Raw genomic sequence first — 21789 nt, forward strand, 5'->3', positions numbered from 1 at the left:
TCATGACAGCACACCCAAATCTTAGTTCTAATATAACCTCGTGCCTTCAACCAGCCGTTCTTCATACCACCCTCAAACTAATCATGCCTTAGGAGTATGTGCAAATGTATATAGTGACGTTAAAACGTCATGGATGATAGTTAGAAACATGTAGCAAACAAACAAATAAAAAGCGCCAGGTTTTATAGAAACTTAACAACTCTCTACTACCTGAAGAGAATTAAGTTAGAATTGTCCTGAACAACCAAAACTGGTCCACATCTGGTCCCATGCTGCTTTGCCCTTCAGACAACCTGTAACTCGGATGGATGCAGACACGCTAGGAGAACACTTGTCTTGACTTATCTGTTTCCATCTTTATTCTTCATATGGAAATCACAGATGGTAGGCAAGGCCAGTGCTAGAGCATTTAGAATGTTGAAGGGACCCCTTCTTAAGGAACATCCAGGTAATACTACTAAAAGGAGGAACAGCAGCATCTGGGAGATCAATGTACAAGGTCAGTGGGAGAAGACAAAGACTAATAATTTGTGGCAGGAAGTATTTTGCATTTTCAGTTTCTCTACCTCTGTGGTTTTGTAACATTGGTATAAACTCGGCAAGGGTTGTTGTGGATGGGACCCAAGTCTAACACAAAAGGCATCTATGTTTTACATATACCTTATGTGTGTAGCCTGAAGGTAATCTGATAATATTTTTAAAGGTTTGTCTTGATGTTTATTTATGTGCCGATGTGTGTCTGTCCGCCATGTGTGGGGGAATGTCCTCGAAGGTCAGAAGAAGGCATTACATCTTCTGAAGCTAGAGTTGCAGGCAGTTGTTTGCCACTCGGTGTGGGTGCTGGGAACCGAACCCTGTTCCTCCAAAAGTGCAGCCAACATTCTGCTGGGTCAGTGCTCTAACCTCCAGTAAAGTATTTCTAATGTGACTGACTCATCATCCAAAGTCAGGTATGCAACTCTGCTACCATGTCAGCAACTGCAAGCTTCGGATACTGTAGTATTTCAGGTTCCAGACATCTGGATGAAGAATGCGTGGTGGAAGGACAAATGGAAAAAGACTGTCCCTGAGGGGAAATCTTGAAAGATGACATAGATGAGACATAAGAGATGCACGGAAGCAAAGTAGGCAGAGATATCACAAAGCAGCATCTTCCAGGTGGAGATGCTGCTTTTGAAAACAGACTTTAAACTAGTCTAGGAGTCCACTAGGGAAAATGAATTGTAACATGCGTGATACATGGGTGGCATGTGGTCTTACTGAAGGGGACACTGTACACAAAGTCCCCTGGCCAAAAAAAAAAAAAAAAGATTGCTAGTAACAATTAACTATGAACAACTCCTCAGCTAGCTGCAAAGGAAACCAAGCAGACTCTCAAACTCAAACTACCATCTATTTATTAGATGTGGAAATGACCCAATTCTCAACAGCATGGGAAATGACAGAGGAGCGCTAATTTAAAAGTTTTCTCATGGACATTACCATCATGTAAAATATATGCTCTATCTTCATTTTTTTTTTAGCACTGTGAAACATCTAAGTGGAACTTAAAACATTTAAATAACTACTTTTTTGCCTAATGAATAAACTATTCCTAGCCCCCAGTATGACATATTTTGACAATTGGCCAAAATGAACGGACAGCTTCCCTTGTATCTTTCTAGTTGTAGCTACTGACTAACCGCTAATTTTGAATTTTAAGTACATTTATGAAATACGCCCAAGCCAGCTGTTTAAACAACAGGAGAGATCCCCCACCCCCAAGTTGCCTACAGTGGAAAAGAACTACGTTAAAAGGACACAAACAAACACAAAGTCTACAATATCTCAACAGGGAAGACTTTTTAAAAAGACTCAAGCAGGAGACATAGCAAGTCTGAGTAAGAGTCCTTTTCTCCTAGATGTCAACCATATCACCGCTAAATGTACGCTGCTAACAAAAATAATCTGCATAAGCATTGCGCGAACTAGAAATGGTGCCAAAGAATAATAACAGGAGACCTGGGAATTATCTAGAATTTTCATTATCTTTTTTTTTTTTTTTTCTCATTTCTTGGTGCTATACATTGTTTTAAATTCTAAACCTCTGAAGAGCACCAGCAAAATCTATTCTTTACAGCATGTGACAAAGGGACATGCTTAATAAGGGACAGTAAATGGAGAAGCACAGTTCTCCACAGACACAAAGAAAAATATTCAGTTACTGGCAGAATGCTAAGATTTCTGAATTCCAACACTAATTAAGCCAGCCACACAACATACAGTAACAATAGACCAAATTTCAAAATGACCATTTCCTGGATTAGTCCACCCTTCACTTAGTTCAGAAAAGCCTCCCTTGTTACCCACTCTAGGGCTTAGGCAGTAATTTGCCACATCCCTCGGATGATCATGTCTTCAATTTCCAGTGATTTGCTCTGACACACCGGCTGAGTGCCTAAGCCACTCATGCATCTTCCTGAAGTGTGTCACATTTAGGTACCTTTTAAAGAACAGACTACATTTAAATCACAGGAAATTATGATTTTGTCTTTTCAGAGGCAGAAAAATGACAGCCCAGTCATGCGATAAATGGAACAAACAGGCCACTCATTTTCGAACCAACTTTCAGACTTTTATAAATTCCTGAATATGAAGCACAGGGGGGTCAAACAGAGATGCTTCATCATCTCCTGTCCTGGGGGCCAGGGATGTGGGATCTAATAATCACAGAAGGAACACTGTTGAGACCTGGGGCTTTGGACAGCTCTCTAGGTCTTGGCCATGTCATGTCCTCTTTCCCAGGCATCAAGAAACATTTCTGCACACGAGCTCTCAGGCTTGGATTTTTAATCTGTAGGAATGATACCTCACTCATTTCACAACACCGGCATCTCTTTAGATGATTCCAGATTCCCATTCCTGCCTCTTGTCTCCTGGTGAAACCAACCCCTCCCCATTGCTCAGTTGCCTACCCAAGAGCTGTAACCATTGTCTTTCAGGAACCTCTACCTTGGTGTGTTCCAAATAAAAAATGTTACTTTCTTCTGAAATCTGGTCTACAAATCTTTAGCTTTCTTAACCCTCCATCCTTCATCCTTCACAAGCCCCATGCAAACCAACTGCCCATCAGGCATATTCCTATGAATATAGACCTTCATCCCTCTTCCTGTTACATCCAGCAGGCCCAGCCTCCATCCTCTTTGGCAAGAAACATCTACTGCTCTCCATGCCAAAATACTACATTCTCTACTTGGTACTATCTTTGAACTCTCTTAAAGTAGAAAATGATAATATACTTCCTAGTTTATGCAGAAAAATTATTCAAACTTAAAATCACGAGGATCAAAATACTAATTAGAAATTTGTAATGGCTTCAAGTCATCATACATCCTGTAACTAGCGAGGTAGACACAGGAGGACTACAAGTACAAGGCTAGCCTAAGCAACATAGTGAGTTTTCCAGGCCACCCTAGAATAGTAAGAGCCTGTCTTAATATGTAATGTTAGTAACAGTTAATAACAATACCTCCAATCGGAAATCTCAAGAAAACAAATTCAAATGATCCCTGAACTGACCTAAATAGAATTCAAGGAAACTTCTGGGTACTGGACAAAGAAGTAAGCTCTTCTACCACACAGCATTCCTTGACACTCTCTGACCAAGCCTTTGAGTGGATGCATCTATATCTCCTGTTCTTATCTCAGATTAGTGCCCACATACCTAATTACAAGGCGGCTTCTATGTGTGAGTAAATACATCTGTTAGTCAGGGACACCATCCTTCTAAGTGGTAAGTGGCTGCTTCCCTCTCAGCCAGCTGTTATCCCTTGTTTCTCTGCCATGGCTTGCTACAAAACGTCTTTAAGTCAACATTCAAAGATGTATGTGTATATAACATATAACGTGCATAATGTGACTTGAAGAAATGGGAAAAAATACAAAATCCATTACACACCAAAGAAGAAGAACATACTAACATCGTATGTAACTACGACCCACCGTGATCACAGGGGTAACCTTTCCATGTACTCTAACCTTTGCATTAACTTTTAGTTCTTCAAGGCAGGTGTGTACTATAAATAGAACAGCCATTAGCTCTGCTTTGAACTACTTGTAAATGGAATTGAACTATACAACTTCCTTCGGTCCTTTGATTTTTTTCATCTTAGTTTTATAGCTCTCACATGCTCATGCTGACGGTTAGTTTGGTTTAGTTTTTACTGTTTGTTGTATAGTAATATATTTTGAGTTAAGTCAAAAGTTAGCAAAGTTGACTTCTACAAAAGATGACTCTAAATCTTGCACATGTCTTCTCTGTCGCCTTCAAATTGAAATCATTTGTTTAGTATGACCTGAGTGACTTTAGGTCATACTAAATTACAGGAGGGCTCAGGTAGGCAAGACCACAGACGTTCCTTTCTCATAAGCATGTAACTCATTTGGAAAGGCAGACAATTAGTATGTAAAAAGAATATTAAGAGTTACAATTCTGACACTGTGTCTTTGAGCCTAAAACAAATACCATTAAAAAAAAAAATACCACAAAAAGAAAGACTGGAATGGATGAGCTGGAGTTACCAGGAGTAAGCGAAGCCATGTGCCTGAAACACAGCTGCCAGTCTGAGACCCACATCGTAGCATGGGGAGATTGCAAATGTTGAAAAGCTGGAGCCAGAGCTTTTAGTCAGGAGAAATAGACTAAAACTTGCTAGGTCAAATAGCAATTTGAACTGATGGGAGCAAAGTAAAGGAAGCAGATAGAGAGCAGACAGGCCGGGCAAAGGCCAGGGCGTTCTAAGCGAAAAGCAATCTGAGGAAGCAAGAACATCGTGTCTACATGCAAGGCTCTCTCTGAATTTGAGCCCTGTGAGTGTTGGAATGAGGCTCCTGCTCTGCTTTATCTCCTGAGTGGCCTCTGCGCCAAACAAACGAATGAGGAGTGGCGCGTGCTGGGTGAGGATGTACACACAATGAGAGGTGGCCATGACTTAAAAGCCATTGAGTGTAGGACAGGTCAGCCCCTCGTAACACGCAACTACTCTGCAAGGCAAGCAAGCGAAAAACAGTCAGGGGCCATCAGAAAATACTGGGGAAATCAGAAGCTGGTGGGGTGAGCATGTAAACTGTCCTAAAAGAGGGAAACTTTTGACAGCGTCAGGAAGGAATAAAGGATGATAGACTTACACAAGATGAGCCAGAGAAGAGAGAGGAGGGAGTTGAGCTGGTCTAACAGGTAGGCGAATGTGACAAGTGGTATACAGACCCAGAAGCAACTGGAAAGTGGAAGTCAGTGGCTGTCGGGAGGTCCCTTTAGATATCTAAGCTTGCGGGAACTGGGTACCTTATTCCCTGCACATTACAAAGTATCTTTTAGCTCAGAGCTTGGAGGGGGTCTCTCCTCTGTCCCTCTCAGGTGTGAATGTGAACTAAAAAGAGTCATTTTTCTTCACACGAAAAGGGAATCAAGAGAAGCAAACCCCAAGGGCATGATCAGGTTTCTCCGCCCAGGAAATGGGGAGGAGTTCACTATGGTACATAAGTCTCTTGCTGGTGGAGGGTCTGTGTCTTTGTCATTTATCCTCAATTTACGACCCTCCATGCCTGGGAAGACCATCTAGATCTGCGGGCTGGATGTCAGGCTCAAAATTGCTGTCACTTCAGGCACACTGAGCGGACAGTTCCTCCTCTGTCTGCAAATTGCTTCCTACTCCCTTCCCATGCAATAGACAGATCACTCGCCAGAGTGGGAGGGCCCCCATGTTTTGAACAGGTCGTTCTGCAACAGGCTAACTTTGAGCCTGTGGTGATTTATTCAAGACGGGAGGTCATCGAACTCTTCCTTTCCGGGTTTAGCTACTGCTGTTTCTCTGCTGCTCATCAGACTTCTCAACCAAAAAAGAGCTTCGGTTTTTCTCCTTTAACCCTTTCCATGGCCCCATCTTCCCGAAGTGACTGAACAACTCTTTGCTCAACTCCGTTCATCCAGCCAGCTTCGAGTGTATTGACAACTCCTACTGAGCTGCTTTGAAACTATGGAATTTTATTTTCTTTATAATGTGTATGTTTGTGAGAGACAGAGAGAAACGGAGACAGAGAGGGAGGGGGGGAGAGAAAGGCGCACGGGGGCCCTCGCACGGGGGACCGCGCATGGGGGATCTCGCATGGGGGACCTCGGGGAACAGGGGGAAAGAGAGAGGGGAAAGAGAGAGCATGGAAGAGTGGAAGGACAGCTTAAGTGGGGAGGGTCTTTAGGTCCTTTGTACCTGGGCTGACCAGGGTACTGCCTGAGTGCATCCTCACAGGTGACAGGGCAGGCCAGTACAATGCCTGAATCCTTACAGAGAGAGGGAGACAGGGAGAGAGGGGTAGAGAGAGAGAGAGAGAGAGAGAGAGAGAGAGAGAGGAGAGAGAGAGAGAGAGAGAGGAGAGAGAGAGAGAGAGAGAGAGAGAGAGAGAGAGAGAGAGAGTACATGGAAGTCACAGGACAACTTTTAGGAGCTAGCCAATAAGAAACTAGTACCTGGCCAACAATATAATATCAAATACAGAGTCTCTATACATTATTTGGGGCTGGCGCGGCAGCAGGACAAGACCAGCGGCGGCAGGCGGAAAAACCCATACTCCTTACAGGCTCTCTCCTTCCATCCTGAGACCCAGGAATAGAAGTCATTAGGTGTATACAGAGACCACTTTATCCAGATGAGACGTGCCTTCAGCCACTCTCCACTAATTTTTAAGAAGCAAATCCTTTAGCCCTAACACAGCACTTTTCTGAGGACAGTTTTCAAAGTCTCTCTGGGCTACCCAGGCAAATAGCAGCTATTAAAAGAGGGTAGAAAACAAGCTTATGTGGAATTTTCCAATTCTCTCCATCATCAAAGCACACACAAACATTGCTTTGCACAGTAATATCAGGCCAGGCTCCTTGGTTAATCATTTAAGCAAAGACAGAATCCGGAAAACATAAATCAATACTCTATTTACACGAATTCACATGGCTGCTTACCTTTTAATATTCTGGGGACAAAAATAACCTTTGGGTAAAGTGGTCACCAGGGAATAACCCTGAGTATGCCCTCCACAGGAAAAAGTCATTAATGATGCTAAATGAATTCTGTCACATTTAGAAGGAAACAGACTTTTCCATCAGTTTAATGGTTCCAGTTACTAGACAGATCAGTAATGTGATTGCTTGGCATTTCTGTTACTCGACTGAGTACTGAGTCAAACAGTTTGGAATCCTACAGCTTTAAGTGGACGAAAAGGACTTAACCGGAAACAACCTAGTACTTTGATTCAATGATTTACTCTTTTATTTTTATTTTATTTTATTTTTGGTTTTTTCAAGACAGGACTTCTCTGTGTAGCTTTGGAGCCTGTCCTGGAACTCGCTGTTTAGACCAGGCTGGCCTCGAACTCACAGAGATCCGGCTGCCTCTGCCCTTTGAGTGCTGGGATTAAAGGGGCGTGCCACCAATACCCGGCTTGATTTACTCTTTTGAAATGGTGAGGCAGAACAATTTTTGAAAGCATTTCCCCTGTGTTTTGATTAATTTTGAACTCAAAACGCGAGTGGCACTGCTCATCTGTTTTGTTAGTCCACACGGATGGTACCAATCACGAAGCTTTTATAGAAACTTGGGTAACTCCCTGGATGCGGGGCACTGGAAATCAGATTGACTCCGCCAATACACCACCCTCTTCATTTGTCTTTGTCTTAACACTAATAACAACAAAGGCAACCCTCCAAACAAGGCGAGAGACGATAACTCACAACACAGTGCTTTCTGCAGCCTTCGGATCTTGATTGCTGTGCGATAGGCAGAGAAACGTACATTATTCAGATCCGCTGAAAGGGAAAAGAACACAGTAAGGCCTTAGTGATTTTACTCTTAATGAATGCCAAGAATAAGCATATTTGTGTATTTTTGGATCGTGGAAAAATGTGTCTGTTCAAAAAAAAAAAAATAAATCCTCCTAAAACTCCTTCCTATCAATTTATGAATACAATCAGATGGTTGTTCACACCATATTGGGATACGCTGCAAAACAGTGTTCTGTAGAAAACTCTAGAAAAGCATTTTCAAGTAGGTTTGGCTTTTGAACAACCAACAACCCCTGACCCCAAAGGGTGCTGAATTGTTTTAACTGAAGGAGGAGACTAGAAAGGCCTGAGAGGTAAGGGCTGAACTCCATCCCTCCTCCTCCTGTTTCCCCTAAAGCAAGTCACTCACACACACACACACACACACACACACACACACACACGAATCCTTTTCCCTATTTCCCTGAACAGATTGTAGAAAATGGGATGCCGGTTTCCCAAAGCAAATCCTAAAAACTAAGGTCACTCTGACCTTCTCCATCCCCTCTTGAAGTCGGTCATGTGGTACATGCCCTGATCTACACTTGGAGGAAAGGGATGATGTGCAAATAGGCTGGGCAGAAGCTGGATACACTGGCTTAGCTGGCTTCTCCCTCAGTCTGTTTGCCTATAGAACATCTTGTTTATTCTAATCAGACTTCTAATTGGCTTCATCAAACCTATACAAGAGCACAAAGTCTTCCTGCTTTTCATGTCTCTTTTATAACACCAAGCTTTGATCCAATAATTCTGCTCTGCTTTTCTAGTTAACCTGTCCTGTGTGGCAGGAGTGTCAGCCAGGACCCTTGGGGATCATGAGGATGGGGGAGGTCTCAAGAACTTCTGTAGGGAGGGAAAGACGGGGTGTGCAGTTGGTACTGGGGACTATTAGGCTGATCAACTGCAGGGTCCCTCCTTCTGAGTCCCCTGGCCCCTAGGACCATCAGGCTTCTGTCAACTGCCAGTCCATCTCAGTAGTCATGAGGCTGTCCTATGCTCTGCTCCCCTGACGAATTTGCCTCTTCTACACTTCCACAGGTCTCGTTAAAACAACCTTACATCAACATTCCTAGCTCAGAACCAGTGAACATTACAATTTCTCCCTGTGCCTCCTAAAGACAGATTAGCAGAGACTGAGGGAAGAAAATCAAATCACCATTTTTTTTTTTTTTTACTCTCAGTCCCTAAATGAAGTAAAACAGTGCTTTTTTTTTTTTTTTCCTTTTTTCCCCCCCCTGCTGTTTTTCTTCTGCATCCCCAAAGACCAAATGAGAGTGCCCATAGGAGCCCAGGATTTAAAGAGAAAAAGGAAGTGTCTGCCTGTTCTTGAAAATCTGGAAGGGGTGGGCACAGGACGCTACTCTCCTCCTTGAGACTCATTTGAAAATTCCCTCCCTTTCCCAAGGAGTGAATTTGGGGACCATTGAGTCAGCCAGAGAAAGACGGTTGGCAATCAGCTAAAAGTCATTGTCTATTAACAGTTAGCCCCAGAGTAGAGCTCTTGCATTTTTTCTATCAAAATAAGTGCACTTTATGACCTAAAAATGACACGCAGTAAGCTAGTTTGATTGAAACAACAATTCACATTGTTACTGTATTTTCCTTTTCTCTAGCATGATGATTCAACACCAACATGAGGGAGCTGAGACCTACAATGGTCACATTTCTTCTGGAAGGTGATGTCTTTGGCTGGTACCCATCCAAAGCAAATATTCTCTTAGAAGAAAGGCAATGCTCACTTTGTGGGTTGACCTTAGGAGTTCATCTGCCTTTAAATCCGGGGCTCTTGTCATGACACATCATGGCACTGTCTTGTCATGCCACAAGGTGAGTCCTCCATGCAAACAAGTAGAGCAATTGCATAGCTGGGTGTTTTTTTTTTTTTTTTTACGGATACACAGCCCTGGGTTCTGTAGGCCCATTCATTGCTACTAATAAAGCAACACTCACCGAGAGATTGAAAGAGTTCCGTCATTTTAGGATGATCCCAACTGGTGGTCTGGGTTTGATGGCTGGGGAAGGAAAAGTAAACATAAACAACAGACTACAAAACACAACAGTGGCCACAGCCCCTAAAAGCCCAAGTAGATTATTAAAGTATGCAAAAGCCCATTAGGGAATCGCTCAGAAATCCAGGGCTCAGTTATTATTTAATATTCAAAGTATGAATAATAGGGGCCGGGGAGATAGCTTAGAGGGCAAAGTGCTTGCCATGCACTTGCCGTGTACCTGTGAGTCCTGGGCGGGCTTGCATGCGTACTTATAACCCTACACAGGATGAAAAGGCAGGGGATGAATGGAGCAAACTGCAAGCTAGACTTGGGTGAGTTCTGGGCTCAAGTGCGAGACACTGCCTCCATATATAAGGTCTTCAGAAGAATCAAGGAAGATGCTTGATATCAACCTTTAACACACACACACACACACACACACACACACATCTCTTTCCACATACATGGGAACACTCAGAAATACACAGACACATATACATATGAAACACACTTTGAATAATCATTTTTATTTTGAGCAACTGTACTATGAAAATATAGATAAAATTCTGCTTTCTCTACACAAAAACACAACCACAACTATAAGCCAAAACCCAGACATACAGAATGACCACCAGGGTCCCTCAGGCACTGAGCTGTGTGGCTAAATCAATGTGGGCTCCAGAATTTCTCTCCTGTGAGGCAGATGCCGACTTTCACTGGGAGCAAATGCTCTGATAGCGGCGCCGAGAAGAGTTACAGCGTTAAGAAGGGTTACCACACTTTAAGAGCCCTAATCAAATCTCTGAAGACCAGAGAAATGAAGACTCTAAATCTGAGTACCATTTCCTCACCCTGCCATCTACTGAGCCTCCCTCCTTTTTCAGCCTGGCCTCCCCTTTCCCTGGTTCATGCTTGCTAGCTCTCCTTCCCTATAAACCCAGGTCCCCAGACTTTCCTTAGGCAGGTGTCTGTCTCTCGTCATTTTAATTTTACCTCTGTCTTCCTAGCTTTATTCAATAACCAGATCTATTCTTTTTAGATGAAATGGATAATTTTATGTATGAGCCCTATTCTTTATTCAGAAAACATGTCTTTATTTTATTGCTGCGATTAATATATTAGTTGGAAATCTTAAAGGAATAAGATGGTGCTAAAAACAAATACTGGTAGAGCTTAACTTTGTGTGTGTGTATAAGTGTATATGTGCATGTATGTGATGTAAGCAAGTGTGTGTGTGTGTGTGTGTGTGTGTGTGTATGAGTGTGAGTTAAAATGCTCTTAACTTTGATGGGTTATATTTAAAAATAGTTTATTGTCCCTTAACTAGGCCATAACAGAGTAATAACATCTAATAGTTCTCAAAAGCCTTTTAGATGCACCTTCTTAAGAAACTGTTTAGTAAGCTACATGAAATCGCACAGTACACAAGAGATGATATTAAAATAGTCATACAAACAAATTTAAGAGAACTCATTGCTTTTATAACCTAAGTAATACCTTTAAAAAGTAGTTTGCATTCCTGGGAAAGAACAGAATCTTTATTATGTAGCCTTGGGTAACAGAATACTCCAGTAATTCATATTGGATTTCAATAAATAAATAGAAGGTAAGATGCCCCAGAGATTTTTATACAGAAAAATTCTATGATGGGAAGACATTTTAGAACCTGTTGGAAAGCTGTCTAGCTCCCTTCCTGTTAAGTTTAACTCCAGTAAAAAAGGAGCAAGTATTTCCACTTGACATACATACCACAAAACTACCGCTATCCTAAAGATTACAGGCAAATTTAAGTTATCTAACCTTAAAAAAAAAAAATGACTGTTCATAGTATGGTCATTAGCTTGGCAGAAATGCAGCTTTCAGCCACTAGCAAGAGATAAAGAGTAGTTTGGTGAAAATATAGTATAATTCCATTGTGCTACCATGAGCGCCAGTCTTAAATGCCCAAGACTTAATTGCTATTTTTCTTTCAAGCAATTTCTGTCCTCAGGACAATACTACTTTCCAAAGATACACAGCCCATTGCAATAAGACAAACCAAGGCTCATGGGACAAACTAAAGCTCTCAGAGATGCAGAGTAGGATGGCACACTTAGAAATTACACATGTGTTCTTTAGAACTACAGATGTGGACCTCGCCCTTGGACAACCCTATGTGGCCACAAGTGCAAAATACCACAGGTCAGTCAGGTTTGAGAATACCAATGCTGCTGATGGCCCTGTGCTGCAGGCACCATGGCCTGCGAGCTGAGGGAGTACACACATTTGGCAAACAGATGGATTGAGGGGAAGGGAGCCTCCTTTGTGAATTCAATACCAGTTGATTCATTAGTCAGAATCGCTAAAGCTGAAAGTAAACACAGCCTCTGGTTACAAATGTAAGGCTGCGGTTTACAAAACAACAGTTGAAAAAAAAAAAGGGAAGAAAGGGTAGACATGCCTGGGTTTCCCCCCCTTTCTTTCCTTTTTAAGTGCAGAAAGGGTCAGGACAAAACTCACACTAAACCTAAAGGCTATAAGGATTTGAACAGCTGCAGATACTTGGCAGGCAACTCTTGCCAAAATGTTTCCAGCTCGCCCAGAGCAAGCAACCAAAACAGAACCGAAGTGGTGTCTTCCCTCAAAATAACAGTGTCAAATCTTCCCAGCAGTCTGCTGGCTGGTGGGGAGAGGAGCTTTACACAGCCAGAGACTCTATCCTGCCACGCTGTGATTGTGATGATGTTACCAAAAATCTTACTTTGGAAATGCAACTGGTCCAGGAAGCTGACCCAGACTAAAAGGAGAACTTGAAAATCTAAGTGGATGTTTACGTGAAAAATCTCACGAGGAACAGGATAACGAGAGGGGTGACCTCTTACTAGGGTGTCAGGCCATCTCCATGTTGCTGTTGTAGGAAAAGTAACAAAACCGTTGAAGCCTTTGATGAGGAAAAGTCTGCTGGGTGCCCTATGAAACTTACAGTATTTCTGCATTATTTTAAATGATGTAAACTGAGCTACAGTGTTCACCAGGGCAGTCTTGTCCACGGAAATGCAAATCATGTCCCCTGAAATGTAATGAATCATTGTCCCACAGACACTGATTAGCCTATAAATTTTGCTCCTCTGATTAAACTTATCCCTTATCCCGCTCTACAGAGAGGTGGCTCTCTGCCTCCTTGGGGTCCGGTGCAACTTCTTCCTGACTCTCGTGCCTTGTGAAAGATAATCCAATAGACATGTTGTCCAAACCCTGGCATACAGACAAATACTGCTATATCTATCCAATGTTATGCTTCCAGCTGGATTTCATGAGGTCTGTTATTGATCATTTCATTCCAGTTATAAATATAAAGGCATACCAGAACAAATGCTAGAGGTGAGTGAGCTGATTAAAACTGTTTATTCTAATTTACATAAAAGTCAAGAGTTTGCTTGTTTTGAAAACTGCCCTTCAACATGTGGGACGGTCCTTCACGAGGCTATACACTAGTGCTTTGGCGTAATTATTATAAATGTCAATTTTCTTTTTTCTTTTTTGTTTTCAAGACGGGGTTTCTCTGTATTGCTTTGGAGCCTGTCCTGGAACTAACTCAGTAGACCACGCTGGCCTCGAACTCACAGAGATCCGCCTGCCTCTGCCTCCCATGTGCTGGGATAAATGGCGTTCACCACCAATGCCCGGGCCAAGAATATGTAATTCTATAATCCACAGAAAATAAAACATAAATCATGTAAGAAAGTATACGACCAAATGAAATACAAAAATGCTGTATCCTAACACTGCAAAGAGGCCATGAACCAACCAACTGCATAGTCCATCTTTGTTGATTTGTTTGTTAGATAAAGGAATGATATGGATTTCTGGGCAAACTACTGCTGTGGGAAGATCATTTTTAAGCCTCTTTGTCTTTAGTAGAGTAGTTGCACATTCGTCCAAAGGCTGACAGGGTTTAGATCTACCTACCCGTTACTATCTATCCAATTTTACAGCTTACTGTTTTTTCCTTGCCTGATTATAAATACAAAGGCACACTGGAGCAAAAACTAAAGGAGACCAATTCATGACAAGCACAAATGGTATTGGAGCAACTACCCATGCAGTCGGTGCCAGCACAGTCTGATGGGGGTATCCTTCTGTATACATTTCCTTATTGGTTCATGAATAAAACACATCTGGCCAATGAGTCACGAAGATAGGTGGGACTAGGACCAGGAGAATTCTGGGAGAGGTAGGCAGAGAGGGCCCGCCAGTCAGTCGCCATGTAGGCTGCCAAAGGAATAAGAGGTCCAGACCCTTCTCGGGTAAGATAAGACCATGTGGAAATACATAGAATAATAGAAATGGATTAATAATAAAGACAGGGCTAGCCAATAAGGAGGCCCAGTCATCGGCCAACAACTTAGTAACTAATATAGCATCTATGTGTTTATTTGGGGTTGAAAAATAGGAGGCAGGATAACAACAATCGCAGAGAAAGAAAGATTTCTTCTTTATCGGGCAAAGCGAAAGATAAAGAGCTGATTCAGGATATGTAATATTAATCAATTAAGTAATAGGGTATTGGTCCAGTGAGCAAACTATACGTTTCTGTGTGTGAGAAGCTGAAGCCGCATGGTGATGCTATTTATGATCTATTATGGCTCTGATCACTGTTTTGCAGACGTAGGAGGAGAAAGTAGAAGGCACTTAGATAACTTGCCGAGGGCCATGGGCCGGGAACAGGATCTGAGCACAGATGGTCGGACTTAAGCCCGAGTTCTTGATATGGAAGTGGATTTGCAGAATTCAGGTTTTTAAAATATTTCTTGATGACTCCATCCATTTTTGAGGCGGCAGTCCATCATTATAATCACTACAAACAACTTTATCACCCTGCCTTCCTCCTCACCCCTGGCAAATCTCAGGCCTTGGAGCTGCTCAATTACTTGGCCTTTTCTGAACCAAAACAGCTGTGGCTGACTACGATGGAGAAAAATCACTCTACAGGCAGGCCAGCACTACTTTAAAGATTTGATTCTGAGCCTCAAACACATGGCTATTGAGAAGTGAACTAGCAGCCCTAAACTCCAAGGCAATAGGCCCCTTCCTACCTTCATCTTTCCTTTCCAAAAGGCCTTCCACTCCCCAATCATTTCTTGCCTTTCTCTTGCACTGCATTGAAAAAAAAAATTAAAAAAGCAAGATGAGGATTCTTTCTTCCTGCTCCCAAATCCATAACATTCCCTCCTCTGCCTGCCTTCCTTTCCCTCCTTAACTGAAAATTGCTGACATAGTAGCAGTCAATTCTCCACCAATGACTTAAAAAAACTGTACTATATTATTAGTCCTCACAGTAAAACTACTCTCCTCAAAAACCAAACACGACAGCCCTACACACACACACACACACACACACACACTTTAAATACACATTGCTAGCCCTCGCCCCCCTTTCCACTTCTCCACAAACAAGATTTACAACCTATTATGCAATAGTTATATTTCCTGGTATCTACTCAATCCATTTGCACTTGGCTTCAAACATTTTGCCTTCATCCAAACCGGTCTTATCAAAACTACCAGCAAACCCCATAGTGCCCAGTGTAAAGGCCCTATCTCTGGGCATGAGAAGTTTCTCAGGGAAGTTGTGTAGTACATTAGAAGGTAAGAAATGATAAGGGAAAAAAAAAAAAAAAAGATAATAGACCCGATTAAGGTAAAACAAAAGCCCTGGCATTATTGTGACAGCTGCTTTACGCACACTTATAGAAGCTGAATCTCAGAACCCAGCAAGAGATCTCAACCACTCAACTTGACACGGGTGTCTAAACTTCCCAGTGAAGCAAATGCCATGAGTCCAGAGTGACATCAATCATCTGAAAATGTCATCTCAAAGATGGCCATCATCGTCTCCTCAATCTTTGGTTTCTTCCGGTATGGGCTAAAAGAAGAAAAACCCAGGACCCCAAGGGGCACTGATGCTTCTTGTCCCCTCTCTGTGAACAGGATCACACGTGCTGAGCAGCAACCCCACACTGCCCAGGCTACAGACAGCTTTCCCAACCCGGCTCAACGCACTGATCTTTTGGACTTCTGAAGGCAGGAAATTCAAGATTGTATCTGGGAGAATATGACAGGGTCAAGAAGAAACCTTGACTGTCAAAAATCCCACAACAGAGAGCTTTGTTCATAAGTCTCCTGAGACATTGTGAAGGGTCAGAATGTTTGACGATGTCACTGGCTCCTCCTGGCAATGAGGACACGAGGAAGGAAATACAAAGTGTAAACAGTAAAGAATTCTGCTGGATTCAACTGTAGAGTGCACTTAAAATAATCTGAGATCCAGGAGCAAGTCCAAAGGCACAGCTTGTAGAGGGATGGAAGAAATAGGTACACTACACTGCCAAACTCAGAAAGCCAACACTGTGGGCTGAGAAAACAGAACGGCTGGTGTAGAACGGCGAGGGAAGATTTGCCTTTACTCCGTTTCATGTTAAGTAGCAGAATTAAACTCTCAGGATGGATGGACCTGGGTTTGTAAGGGCAGGGACAGGTGATAATTTGGGGCAAGGCACTAAAGACTGATTGGAAACATGCACATGCTCAATAAGCACACACAGGGGCCCCAGATCTCATAAGGAACCCAGCTGCTACCTCACCACACCTCCACCACCCATGGACCCTCATTTAGGGACACTCAAACCACCTATCAACATCCCCATCAGCCATCTGCTTTCGCCCCATCCCTGGGGAGCCTGGTGTGGCTCTGACTCAGATGCCAAGAGTATGCCCTCACCAGAGGCACTTATCATCGTGTTCTTGTGCTTTCCTTTTGAAGGGTGAATGTACATCTATGGGTGTCTCAAAATAAAGGAAGGAAGGAAGAAAGAATCTGTCACTTCAGCTCTTCATTCATTTGTAAAGCAGATTAATTATCTTGAATTTGTTCTAGATGGTCATGTGAAACCCCTTTTATATTGTTTTACAATATACAAAAGATATTCTATTTCATGATTTTTTTAATTATTACGTCCGTACTTTTGCTTAACTTAATAACATTTGTAATCATTTAACCTTCACAAAATGAACACACACACACACACACACACACACACACACACACACACTTTTTTCTTTGCAGATGCCTCCACAGAAATCCTTCTTATGTCACATGGCAGATACCTACAAATTGAATATGTTCCTGATCCTAAAAATATATTAAACTGTAAGGCTGGCCATATGGCTCAGTAAGTGGAAGTGTTTGCCAAGCTAAGTTTGACCCTTGGAGCCCACAGGGTAAGAAAGAAAGTTTCTTTGAGGCATCTCCTCATTCCCACTCTGTACTGTGGCACATAGACACAATAAAAACAAACACATGTAACTTAAAATTGTATTTGCTTTCAATATTATGTGTGTATGAGAGGGAAATATGCATGTTAGTGGGGTGTAGGTGCCCCCAGAGGCTAGAAGATTTCCCTGGAGCAGGGACTAACCAAATATGGCTTGGGTGTTGGAACCGAACTTGGGTCCTTGGCAAGGGCAACACATGTTCTTACCCACTGAGCTCTTCTTCATCTCCGATAATGTTCTTGTTTTTTAAAGAAATGAAACTCCAAACTGAGGATGATAGTGTTATCAAAATGCAATGCTGCTAAGGGATCGAAGCCAGAGCTTTATGGGCTGGCCCCAGAAATGTACACATGAAAGTTAGAAAAGGCAATGGCGTTTCCAAAAACAGTCACCTCCATCTACATACATGCTCTCGGCTAGGATGGTGGTAAGCGTGCAGGATGTGTCCACCGACAGTTTCTCCTGCCTGCTGTGGGCTTCCCTAAGCTGGCCAAGGTGTGCTCACTGGTCCAAGGCTGCCTCCAAGCACAGGGGAAATTTAGTTCTTCCCTCCCCATCAGCAGAGTTGGCCCAGTGAGTTTTAAATATTTGCTTTCCAATCACTAGTCACAGACCATTTCTTAGTAAAATTTCTTGTGCTCAGATTTCATTTATTTATCACTTACACGTTTAAAAAAAAAAAAAAACAAACACAAGCTCTAACCTCTTAAAAGAGACTCAAAGTGTGTCCCAAGGGCCGGCACTTATAAATCTGGAGCCCAGGATTATAATCTGTCCTCTGGACAAGAGGAACAGAGGAAAGCTCCTGTTAAGGAGATTTCCAGAGAGAAACATACTTATCTCTGGCCTCCACACCTAGACCATTGCAAGTACATCTCAAACACAGCAAGCACATAAAAAACACAAACATATAAAAGGAGGGAAACTGTTTATTCAAATGTAATTTATTTCAGCTGTGGTGATTATTAATTGGGACAGCTATTAAGAGAGCAGTGGCTTTCTTTACCAAGCAGTGGGTTTTACCTGATGCATGTGGCATATAATAAGTTCAGCCCAAAGTCATAGCCACCACCTCTTTATCCCCCAAACTCCCTGCCAGTTAACTTCAAGCTAGGGAAATGCGCACCAAACACAAAATGTGGAACCGAAAGTTCACGGCGGAGAGAGCTGCAGTCCATGATGGACTTTTATGTTGAGCTCTGTATACTTTGAAAACAACAGAGAACAAGATCAAACTGTCTACACTCAGAGTAGGGTGAGCGGCCACTGGACTGACTGTCTTAGAAAAAAGTGAGCAGACTTATTAATGGAAAGTCGCCTTTCTAGGCAACAAACACAGCTTAAAGACGTGTGTCAGCATGAGGCATCACTGTAGTCTGGCTGTTAACTATTCTGCTTCCCCAGGCCCTGTGTTCAAGGCTTGCTTGCTGAAGCTTTGCACTGTGGGGAAGCTATGGGGCCACTAGGAGGTAGGGCCTGGCGGGACATCATTAGGTATTTGGGATCATGGCCCCGAAGCTCCTTTCTCTTCCTGTCTTGGTCTTACTGGCTATCAGCTAAGCATGCTTCTTGGTAACAGGTAACAAAGTAACAGGGACAACTAACCATGCTTGGAACATCCAGAACTGTAAGCCAAAAATAACCTGTTTTTCTTTTCTTTCTTCCTTTTTAAGTTCTTCTTTTTTTTTTTTTTTTTTTTTTCTTTTCTTTTCTTTTTATGGACTGTGGTGATTGCAATAAAAATGGCTGCCACAGGCTCTCAAGGAGTATCGCTATTAGGAGGTGTGGCCTTCCTGGAGGAAGCATGTCCCTGGGGATGGGCTCTGAGGTTTCAGAAAGGATAACAAGGCTCATTTGGTCTTCCTGTGGCCTGCCACTCTAGATGTAGAACTGTCACCTCCTCAGCACAATGTCTGCTGCATGTCGCCATGCTCCCTACCATGGCAATAAAGGACTAACCTTGGAACTGTAAGTCAGCCCCAATTAAATGTTTTCCTTGTAAGGGTCGCTGTGGTTAGGGTGTTTCTTCACAGCCACAGAAACTCTAACTAAGATATATGCCTATTTTCTTTTTATTTATGAGATTATGATTACATTTCTCCTTTGCAAACCTCCCATATGCCCCTCCCTACTCTCCTCCAAATTCATGGCTCCTTTTTTCACTCTTGGTTACCGCAGGAACCATACATGTATATTTGCATACACATACACATGCATTCCTAAATGTAAGCCGCCGAGTCCATATATATAACATCACTCGGACGTGTGTTTTCGGGGCTGATTGTTTGGCACTGGATAATTAACTGGTATGTATGTTCTTCCCCGGAGAGGAGGCCATACCTCCTGCTCCCAGCTTCCCCCCGTTGCCCAGACTTCTTCGTGTAGGGATGAGGCAATGTGAACTTTCCCCCATCCAGGTTGGCATGCCCACTGGTGGCATCCTGGTTCAGATCATGTTTGGGCAGTCATGTTGGTAAGACTTCATGGGTGTAGCTTCTAATGTTACTAGGAGACACAATCTCACAACAAACTCCCTGATGCCCTGGCTCTCACAGTCTTTCTGCCCTCTCGGGCAATGTTCTCTGAGCCTTAGGTGAGGGAGGGTTTGGAGATGTATCCACTGGGACCGGGCTCGGCACATTGATTTGACTTGTTTCTTTAATGAGCTTATTTATTTCACCTGAGGCATTTGTTACCGCAACAGAAACCTGACTAACACAGGCATTAACGAAGATCCACGCCACATAGACATGTTTTTACATTTCAAATCTATATCCTGCCACTCATCAAAAATGTGTCACTCACTGCAGTACACTTCAAGATGTTGATAAAGAACCACCTTGATGTGCATAATATAGGACTAAGATATAAACTATAAATAATTTGACCTCTCCTCTCAAATTTTCTTGCTGTACTCTAGCATTACATGTATTAAAATGTAAGCATAAAATTTCCACTTGAATACTATTTTCTGTTGGCTAAATTAATTCACTCAATTTGCCCCAGGAAATTCTAATAGTGTGATAATAATGCTAAATAGGTTTTTAACATTTTTCTTCTACTTATTTGTACAGGCATGCACAGAAAAGTACCCATTAAAAGCCTTTTCATTTATCATTTACTTGCTTATGAATTTATCTGAAGAGTAAATTTTGTTTTCATAATAATTCTCCATGTGAAATACTGGCTTTCTAATTCTACCTCCCAAGTTTAATGTTCCTTTTTCTATGGGGAAATAAACTAAAAAGTTGCATAACCGAGTAACTAATGAAAAAAAAAAATGCCAGTAAAATGAGTTTCATATAACTAGGAGAATTTACTCTAAATTGTGTAAACCTTAAAAGACATTTAAGACTAAATCTAGATGTATTCAAGACAATTACCCACTCTCTAGTGGACAGTTATGGACACATGCTCATGAAGGAGAAACTGAGGCACAAACTACAATCAAAACAAAATGACATTAAAGGAGAACAAGGGCCTGATGGTAGGAAGGGACTGATGGAAATAGGAAGAGGATCACAGAGCACAGGGAGATGGATACGGCAAGAATGCATTATATGACTGTGTGAGACTGCCAAATAATTAAAAAAAAAAAAAAAAAAAAAAAAAGGAAGGAAGGAAAAGAAAAAAAAGGAAGAAAGAAATTCTGATATTTACTAAAGATACAGAAGACATTATAGGAAGGTTTACCCCTAAACAACATCATTAAAGAATTGCCGTTGCTGTATTTTATAATATTTTTCCAGTGTTGGTTATGACATCATACAAAGCAACAAGACATCAGATAAACTAGCTTTTCTCCTACACATTTTCTTTCCATAAGAACTGACAGTGAGAACCAGAACTTTCTCTCAAGGATCCCAACATAAATGATAGGGCTTAGAGGAAGTTTAACTACTAATTAATCCCTTGTTATCTATAAGTGATGTGGACAAACAGAAATTCTTTAGCTAATAGAAGTATGTATATTAAAGATGAGCTTTAGAAGTCCCCCTCCAGACACACACACACACACACACACACACACACACACACACACACACACACACACACAGAAAATCAGTGTGCAAGCACTACTGAATTCTAAGATTTCCTGTTATCTTTATCTAGGAAAAACAAACTCCTTTATCCTAGTTCAAGCTTGTGGTTTTTTTGTTTTGTTTTGTTTTTTTGTTTTTTAAATCTAACGCTAGAGAACTCCAATCCATTAATATACTTCAATCAATCTTTATGGAATTCTAAGACTCGAGACTGCATCTATATTCATTTTCTAATGCTACCACACAAAAACTTCCAAAGACTGGCATGGAGTCTGGCAGGGTTGTGTTCCTTTCTGGGTGGTCTACAAGGACGCCACTCCCATTCCTTTTCCAGCCTCATGAGACTGTCTCTATTCCCAGGATTGCATCCCTTTTTATCCATCTCCAGTGCTGCATCTGTAATTCCCAGTCTCTCCTCTCCTCTCCCACCCTCCTCTCTCTCCTCCCCTTCAAAGGCCCCCGTGATTCACTGACTCTATTGGAATAACCTGCCTATGGTAATTTACAATTTGGAGACTACCCGGACAAGCAACCTAACATATTCTGCATCCCAGGAGTTTTTTTTTTTTTTTTTTTTTAAGACTGGACATCTTTA

General features: G+C 42.1%; 1 protein-coding gene across 1 annotated transcript in view; it reads right to left on the reverse strand.

Annotated features, from left to right (window-relative positions):
- Utrn (utrophin) overlaps positions 1-21789 on the reverse strand; it is a 456941-nt gene that overhangs the window by 62601 nt on the left and 372551 nt on the right. Inside the window, exons 59-60 of the mRNA XM_051206176.1 lie at positions 9797-9858; positions 7757-7831 (exon numbers count right to left, since the gene is read on the reverse strand). Of these exons, the coding sequence (XP_051062133.1) occupies positions 7757-7831; positions 9797-9858 (137 nt within the window). The remainder of the gene's footprint in view (positions 1-7756; positions 7832-9796; positions 9859-21789) is intronic.

Source organism: Phodopus roborovskii, unplaced genomic scaffold (genome assembly GCF_943737965.1).
Source record: "Phodopus roborovskii unplaced genomic scaffold, PHOROB, whole genome shotgun sequence".
Lineage (NCBI taxonomy): Eukaryota > Metazoa > Chordata > Mammalia > Rodentia > Cricetidae > Phodopus > Phodopus roborovskii.